The sequence below is a fragment of the Octodon degus genome, unplaced genomic scaffold, assembly GCF_000260255.1.
Source record: "Octodon degus isolate 3935 unplaced genomic scaffold, OctDeg1.0 scaffold00193, whole genome shotgun sequence".
Lineage (NCBI taxonomy): Eukaryota > Metazoa > Chordata > Mammalia > Rodentia > Octodontidae > Octodon > Octodon degus.
The window spans coordinates 3905806-3914842 of NW_004524769.1; the positions used below are offsets into that span (position 1 = coordinate 3905806).

General features: G+C 41.5%; 1 protein-coding gene across 2 annotated transcripts in view; it reads left to right on the forward strand.

Annotated features, from left to right (window-relative positions):
• Slc5a12 (solute carrier family 5 member 12) overlaps positions 1 to 9037 on the forward strand; it is a 57668-nt gene that overhangs the window by 12524 nt on the left and 36107 nt on the right. For both annotated transcript variants that reach the window (XM_004644119.2, XM_023704231.1), the window contains exons 3-6: positions 76 to 127; positions 1052 to 1119; positions 5136 to 5290; positions 5401 to 5541. In XM_004644119.2, coding sequence (XP_004644176.1) covers positions 76 to 127; positions 1052 to 1119; positions 5136 to 5290; positions 5401 to 5541 — 416 coding nt within the window. The remainder of the gene's footprint in view (positions 1 to 75; positions 128 to 1051; positions 1120 to 5135; positions 5291 to 5400; positions 5542 to 9037) is intronic.

The following is a 9037-nucleotide window of genomic DNA, read 5'->3' on the forward strand; positions in this document are numbered from 1 at the left end:
TTTTTTTTTTTCAGGACATTTCCCCTCCTGTGTAACCGTCCTTAACTGTCCACTTGATGCTTGCTTTCCTACCAGGTTCTCTACACAGGCGTGGTGGTGTACGCACCTGCCCTGGCGCTCAACCAAGGTAAGTTCCTGATGTTCCTGTGGGCACATTTCTTCACTTTTATGCCTGGTCTTGTCTTAGGGAAATGTTAAGGAGTTGACCTTGGGTTAAGATGATGGCAGTCTCAAGCTCTCTCTCCAAAATTAAACATTGAAGACAAATAATTAGTTGTTGCATTTTATCACACAAAATTGGGTGGTTCTAATGATCAGATTGATGACCTTTTTGGCTTGAGATTTTTGTTTCACCAAAATGCTGGTTGATGGCTTTGCTACCACGTTAGCACAGCCGAGTAAAGGCATCTGAAGACAAGCACCTTTTCTCAGTGATTTCATGGGGTGGCTAATCCAAATGCAGGAGTAAGAGTTGCTTATGATAATCACACAAAGATGTACAGTTGATCCTTTCAAGGGGATAGAATCCTAACAACAAAAGTGAAAGAAAGAAAGGAAAAGAGATTTCGCGGTGACATCTGCTGTGTTGAAAACACTCAATATTCACTTTAGTAGGAAGATGTGCTTGTTGTGGAAAGTATTAATTTCCCACTCAAGGAGGTTCCTGATTATTCAGACTAACTTTGTCACCCAAGAAGAACAAAAACAGAACAAAAATTTTGGAACAAAGATAAAAACTACAGAATCTTAGGGCAGAGACAAAGAGAGAGAGAGAGAGAGAGAGAGAGAGAGAGAGAGAGAGAGAGAGAGAGAGAGAGAGAGAGAGAGAGAGAAACAAAACATTGACAGAACATTGTATAAAACTGATAGATTGTCTTGAGGCATAAAAATGTAATCATCTTTTTCAGAGGTGATAAAATTTAATGAGGAAAATTTAATTTGACTTCCTGTAGCTCACACGAACCCTGAGAAATATCGTGACTTTTCTTCACAAAGATTGCTCCCTGACAGGGCTCAGAGAAACTCCTTTAATGTTCTTCTTCTTTGCTAGTGACTGGGTTTGACCTCTGGGGCTCTGTGTTTGCCACGGGAATCGTCTGCACGTTTTACTGCACCCTGGTAGGTACCTATCTGGGAAAACTTACTGAGCGATGCTTCCTAATATGGGCAAGGAGAATCTCCAGCAACAGGCTGTCTAATTATAGCAAAAACTGCCTTTCCAAAGTTAGAGTTATGTTGGCTGATTTGTCAGAGCCTCCAGATGAAGAAGACATTATCCCTTTTAAATTGCCTTTCTGCACTAGGAATTATGGGACTGTGGGCTCTGAGCTCATTCAGAAGGTCATGCCATGGAGAGAAGTTTTGATGAAAGAAACAGCTCCTTGGCCAGAGAGCAGATGACCCCATGATATTTCTGAGAAATAAATCTGCTGCCCAAGTCTGTTGATAAATCAGAGGTAGTATTTATACTTCACTGCCTACTGAGTGAGAGAGAGAATGCATGCATGAGTCATCAAGGAAGGTTGGCACTTTATAAACTTAATTATTTCACAGCTATTTTGTCTACTGTTTACAGATAAGGCTTGATTACCTTTAACATCCATTTTTTATACATTCTCAGTTTTTCAATAGAGGGAGCTGAGTGGTATTGGCAACATGTCTATATAGCTGTTAAATTTAGTTTATCCCAACACATAGTCATTAAACATCTATCCTTTGCCCTTGTCTTGTAACTAGAAAACCTTTAGTCCTCTGACTCACCACACCATGTGCTGGGTGTAATTAGCCTGTTCAGGGCATGGGAAGCTTGTGGGAGAATTGGAATCTCTTTACTCTTCTGCAAAAAAGAAAAAGTATTTGACATATTAGCATACAGCAGACTATCCCTGAATTGTGTATTACCGATCACACTACATTCCCTTTACAATATGTATCAAGTGAATACACAATTTTAAAATGTCCTGATCATTCATTTTTATACCTGCAAATACCACCACTACGTCACGTCGCAGTTCTGGCTTCATCTTCCATCCCATTCTTCTGATTACAGTTCCCATGAATCTCTTCCCACCTTGGTGAAATGTAGATTCCTCCTCTTTCCACCCTGAGTAATGACTCATGTCACAGAAGACAAATTACATGCTGGATGCCATGGCTTTAGGATGCACTGATGGATTGCACAAGATATGATAGCTCCCTGAACAAAATATCTTTCCAAAAAGTACAGCAAAAAATAACCAAATAATTTAAATAACAGCAGAAATAATTTAAATGGGTTATCAGGGCTGGTATCTGGCAGGAAGCGTGGACTGATTTAGGCAAAGGTGTCACCCATATCGCTCACTGGCAATGTACAGGAGGAGCGTTTAGGAGCAGAACCCTAACTGCCTCCCTGAGAGGACCTCACGTAGTTGGAGGTCAGTGACAAGCTTTGGCTCTCATGAAGAAAAAGGTGCAAATCTACTCTGAAGAATAAAATGGAAAATGTAATTTGCATCTGATTGGGATTGAAGAAGAAAAGCAAATAGCAAGAAAGGGGGAGACATTATATTTCCAAAATGTACAACTTGAAATTTTTCAGGTCTCAAAAAAGTAAGGATCCGCACAAGGAAAGACATGACTTTAAAAAAAATCCGAGAGGGGACAAATATGCCTACAAAGGGACACTAGAGGCAGACATTCAGCAGTAGCAGTGGAAGCCAGAGACAGCAGAATAGTATCTTCAAGGCACTGAGGAAAGCCAGTCGTCAGCCTGTAATTTCTCAACAAAACTATTCTTCAGGAATTAAGGTTGACAGCCAAGAGGATTTAGGAGCAACAGATATAATCCTTTAAGATTAAATCTAGAGAAACTACCTCTGCTCCATCTCTCCTCTCTCTAGCCAGATCAGACTTGAGTGTCTCACCCGAATGGCAACCTGAGCATCGAAAGCCTCTCAGACCGCAATTCACATTGCATTTTTTACTCTCTTAATCTTGTGTGTACATAGCCCAAGGGGGAAAATCAGTGGAACAGATTTAAAAAATAGCCAGTTCTTGCCATCCAGAGCATACACAAAAATGACAGAAATGTTAGCCTCCAAACAGCACAGATTGGTGAGATGCACAAGGGGCGATGAAATCTGGCTATGTGAAAATCCAGGAAGACTGCACGGTGAGTATAATACGATTACTGATGAATATCTGGAAAAAGAGGGCGTGTTTTCTTGCATGTCAAGCTGATGTTTAGCTTGATACAGATTTTCCCGTAACAAATGTCAAGCAGTGTCTGAGAGCTGAAGCTTGTGATGGTTGGTTTTCATATTACTAAAATGTGCAGCTGAGATTTGGGTTTGGAAGCCTTAACATCCTGAAAGGAAGGCAAGACAGTGCCATCCTATGTGGTGGGAGGTGAGACACTTATTGTGCCTCAAGATGTGACTTGAACAAAATATATACATGCAATACTTTTAGCAGGGACTTTAATGCTTAGTTTTAAATTAAATTTTAATTATAAAAAAGGTTGGAGGAACCCAACGTCTTCTTTCTTCTAAAACTGAGGATAAAGCTTGTCATCCTATCACAGAAGTCCTTGACACTCTGGAGGAGTAACTGGGGATGATAATTCTATTTTCAATGTTAAAAATATCACATCCTTTCATTTTCCTAGTGCTCATGCATTTTCAAAGTACTTTCTTCGTGTGTCACTTGGTTTCATCTTTCCCTATTTGCTCATTGTACCCTCCCGTGGTCCTCGGGCTTCTCTCCACCGAAGTCACTCTCTCTCCTCCCTTTTCCTGGCCCACATGTTCTCAGCAAATTCTACAGAGGAAACCATTTGGGGAGGGCTCAAAGGTCCCAGCTTCGGTCTCAGCCCAGAGGGCAACTAATTTAGAATCTCTAGGGATGGGATTTATTTGTTTTTCTCTTGTCTTCCTCAAGTGACTACTGGGAAGACAGATTTGATAATCACATTGCTTAATTCTTGCCTAAACTCTCCATCTTTTGGTTCTACTGTTATCTTTGTCTTCAGGAAACTGGGTGCTTTTCCCCTGCATCTCAAAAACTTCATGCTAATTAATCTGCAACCAAACATTTCTTCCTAATTTTCCTCCTCGTTCTCAGTGTGTTTTCATCTCTATTCTCCAAAGTGTAGTTATTATATTAGTTTCATTAAAAATGTCTCAAATTTTACAAATTATAGCCAGGTGACTGTCATTAATTCTCTTTCTTCATCATCTGTGTCAGCTAAATCACAAACTAGGGTGATTTTGGTCACTCAAATCCTTTGAATACATCAAATTTCTTCCTTTTTATTTGTTTTATTTTTGTTTTAAAAAGGGGTTAAAAACCAAAGACAAATAACAAGAACAAAGAAAAAGCAAAGAAAAATAAAACACTAAAAATGGTACAGAATTGCAAAACAAGAAGTTAACAATGGTTGTTATATTACATATTGTGATTATCCAATTTGTTGCTCAGACTACCAGACATAGGCATGCAAGATTGACCCTTTTTATCTCACCCTGCTTCAAACTTTCCATCATGTTGGGCACAAGCAACTGAAATAAATTTAGCTGATTTCTTGGCTCCTTTTCTTCAGCAGTTTGCAATCCATTACCCACACAACTACCAAATGGCTGCGAAACAAAGAACAAAACCTTATGAAATTTTCTTTAGTACCCTCTCCTTGTTCTTAAAAATCATTGAAGTAGGCTTGTCACAGTCTACCTGCTCTGGCCTTTGATAAACAGAGCAGCTCCTCTTTGGGCTTGCCACCTCTTGGACCTGTAACTTACGTTTCAACTTTCTTTCATTTCCTCTGGGACTCTTTAGTGTAGCTGGACACTGAAGACTTAAGGCTGCTCCAAGATGCCTGACTTAATGGTCCCCTGGTAACTTGTCCTTCATGATATTTTTCACAATGATATCCTGCTATCCTCTATCTGCTTCTCCCACTAGATTACCAATTCTGTTAACTTAAGAAAGAGGCCTTTCTTCCTTGCTGTTTCATTTCCACATTTAACTTAAAGGTAAAGCAAATGGAAGGCACTCTGTAACTGTCACTGAGTTCATGGAGGAGTGGCCACAGGGATAAGACAGCTGCTCAAATAGGAAGTCATCTCCCTCACTCACATCAACTCTCTTCATTTCAGGGAGGATTAAAGGCAGTGGTGTGGACAGACGCATTTCAGATGGTTGTCATGATTGTGGGATTCTTAACAGTTCTCATTCAAGGGTCCATGAAAGCTGGTGGATTCCACAACGTATTAGAGCAAGCAGCAAATGGATCCCGACTGCAAATCGTTGAGTATGTTCAGCACTGCTTTTTACACTCGGGGAAGGCTTGCAACTGCATGTTCCTATCAAGTGAAGTAACATCTGGGCTTCAAAGGTCTGTCTGAGTTCTCTGTGTCTTAGTTTTGATGCAGATCCTCTTCGGAGGCACACGTTTTGGACAATCTCGGTTGGAGGAACTTTTACGTGGCTCGGCATCTACGGAGTTAATCAATCAACCATCCAGAGATGCATCTCTTGCAAGACAGAAAAGCATGCTAAGCTGTAAGTTACAGATGTAGAAAAAGTTCTGTTTCCTTTTACCTTGCTTAGTTCTTGCTTCTTCTGGGTGTATGTGTATCTAAAACAGAAAGAAATGAAACATTTACTTACCCCTTTCAACAAGCTTTTGAGGTCAGCAACGCTACTTCCACTCCAGCGAGTGACAGCAGAACTGGGTGTGGACTGGAGTCTGCCTTTCTTGCTGTCAGATACATGCTGTCTCTATTTACTGCGAAATCCTTGGGCTACCTGCAGCACTGAGGCTGATGCCTCAGAGATAAATCGCATATGCATTTTCTCCATGCTTCTGTGATGAGCTGTGTTTAATTGCTAGTCGGTTTAATTAATATGTTTTGATATGTTAAAAGGTACTCAGGTACAACACAATTTTAAAGTGTTTATTTGAGAAAACAGTAATTCATGAAGCAGAGAGCTTCACGTTGGAAATGGTCTTGGGGGGCTCTTCACAGGAAACACAGTGAGAGGCTTGTGCAGAGCCAACGTGGAAGCTGTGTACGTCCGCTTACAACACTCAACAGCCACAAACGAGACGGTGAAGCTGATTTGTCTCATGCTTTTGGGGCATTTGGTCTCTGGTTAAGTGAAGCTGAAGTGGAAACTTCATGACACAAAGGCAAAGTGTAGAGAAGGTTTTGAGCTGAGAAAACCAGAATAGGGCAAGACTGTCAGGTGTAGCAATGCGCACCTCCACGACCCCCCTGGAAGTGCGCTGGACTAATCCCTCGGGCCACTCCCAAGCCGGCCAGATTGCCACAAGGAAGCTAAACCAGCACATTTTTACCTTTGTCAACTTACAACCCAAATGCATCGCTTCTTCTCTAAGTGAAGACATTAACAAGTCTGTAATTTTGCTTCCCATGATATGACTGTCTTCTGTATAACAGAAAATGTAATAATCCCTTTCCCAAAATCTGAACAATGTTAACAGTTTTATAAAGTCTGAGTCACAATATCTTCTGACACTACAGGCAAGCTCTTAATCATGAACTTCTGTAAAATTACAAAAAAAAAAAAAGTTGTATAATTCCAAGGGACACTGGCACAGAAGCAAGATTTATATTTTTTAAGGGGAGGACGATGGGATGTGAAAGATCAGACCTCAGCAACACTTCAACACAATGGGACTAACGTTATATCTTCTGGCTCCACATCCTATCTGAGGTGTAGATAGGAGTGGAAAGGCATGAGTTTTAGGGGCTGGGGTGACCTCAGTGTGGGTCCTGTTAAGGTCACCAAGGCACTGTAGCTTTGTTTAGCAAATATTTTGTATTTTTGATACTTTCACGTGTGGTGCACTTCTGGTATGTCTTTGAGCTTATTGTGAAGCTCAGCCCCTTCCTCTCAGGGGGTCCTTGACTGCCCGCTCAGGCCACACTTTGAAAGCTGGATGGAGGCCTTCCTGAGCCCACAGGCCATGCTCCCTGCACGCTGGAAAGGCAGCCTTGCATGGACCACACCAGGGTCTGCTGTGACAGGAGCACCAGCTGGGCCACAGCTGTCATGGTCTCTGATACCACAGTGACTGAGTCATGGCATGAACCCCAGGAAACCAGTTCCCCAGGGGTTGTCTGAAATGCCAGTTTGACACTTTTGCACTTCTAGCCTTTCGTAGGTGGAGTATTATCCGTTACTGAGATGGGATGGCTTCACGGTTTTTATTTTTATTTTTATTTTTGTCCTGCTACAAAAAACTTGGTTTCCTTTTAAGGAACTAATTTCTTTAGCAGCCTCAAGCCTTTTAGTCTTAACTGTACATGTGGCTCCACTGGGGCCAACATTTAAGCTTTCATTTTTTCTCTATTTTTGCCTCTGTTTCTTGCTACACATTTCTCTGAAACAGCTAATGGTACCTATGACAGAACTTAAATGGTGGAATCGCTTGGAATTTCCAATGCCAGATATGTTAGTTCACAGCCCTTAAACTCAGCCTCCCAGGCTTAGATACAGGCAAAGTGTAGAGATACATTCTTTTGCTAGAGCACGACATGCATGGCTTCTAGTTCACTTACCAATACTGTCTTGTTCCCGCTTAAAACCTCCAGACGATGGGCTTTGCTGTCTGCATTCCTATCAGCATACTGATTTTCTGAGCTCTCGCCTTAGTCCCCACAAGGATCTTCTTATAGTATTTTAACACTATCCATCCCACTTCAAACTTGTTCAAATTCCTCCCTCACACCAGTTCCAAAGACTTCTAAACCACACAGTCAAATGCAACCCCAGGAACAACCCCACTCCTAGTACAATTTTTTTATTATTATCAGCCTTGTCCGCTCTAGGACATAATATTCAACAGCCACAACATAATGGGTGAGAGGCTTGATCTGAAATGGGATTCACTCCTTGGTTGGCTGGATCCAGGGCAGAAACATGGTGGTAGAAGAGTGTGGTCGAACGAAGATGTCATGTTGGAGGCGGAGCAGTACAGAGGAGCGGTGCCAGAGAGGAAAGGGTTGGAGCCCACCTACTACCTCAGGGCACACCATCATGGCTCACCGAGACATGAGCAGAACTGTTCTGTACACGTGGGCCACTCTCAAGTCAAATTGATGCAGTTAAGCATCAGCACCACGGAAGTAGAGCCATAGTGATTGCCTACAGTTATACAGGTTTCCTACTTGGTCTATTCTCACAATCTGTAATTATTGCTTGATTATTTCTGAGTGATCAGTCATAGTCTTGCTTTTCTTTAATGTAGGTATTTGCAAGAGATAGCTCTATCTCAGCTTCCTTTATGTTTGTCTATCAAGTAAGGTTGAGCTTTCTCCTGAACTCTAACTGGCTTTGGGGTTTGCTCAGGAGTCCTGTAGCTCTGGTCCACATTCTAATTTACTTTTCCCCTTAATGGTTCCAAAAAAGAATGAAATCCTTGGTGCAATGTGACTGCGGCTGCTTCTACTCTTTCGAGGCCTGCTGAAGCCACCTCTTCCATCTGCTGCAGGCCATCCTGTGCTCGACAAGGGGGACCACAGGTCATTCTATAGCCTCTCACAAAACTGGCAGAAAAGGCAGGATTGCACCTGGGGTGGATATGGAAGGGTTTCTGTGGAAACCAGTGACACTGTCCAAGGCCTCAGCTTCTCTCTCTGAGGCGAATGCCCTAAACTTGTACTGAGTCAGTGTATATTCCCCAACATGCTTTTAAAATATTTTCAATGCATAATTTCTTGTTTTCACTGAATAAAACATAAAAATATCCAGGAAAAGAATCAACTCAGTTTTGCAAGTTGAGTAGCAAATGGAGGAATATAATACTACAATCTGTGTATTTCAGAACTCAGAGGAAGTGAGTGGATGAGTTGCCATTCTGTCAGTTCACTGTTGGTGTAGTCAAATTCTGTGAAACAATATTGTAACAAACCCTCCACACATATGATTATCACCTGACACACAGCAGTAGTACTAAAAATGCCTGTGACTTTGATCTTAAAATTCATTGAAAATTGCATCCATTTAAAATGTTGGTTTAAGACAAACC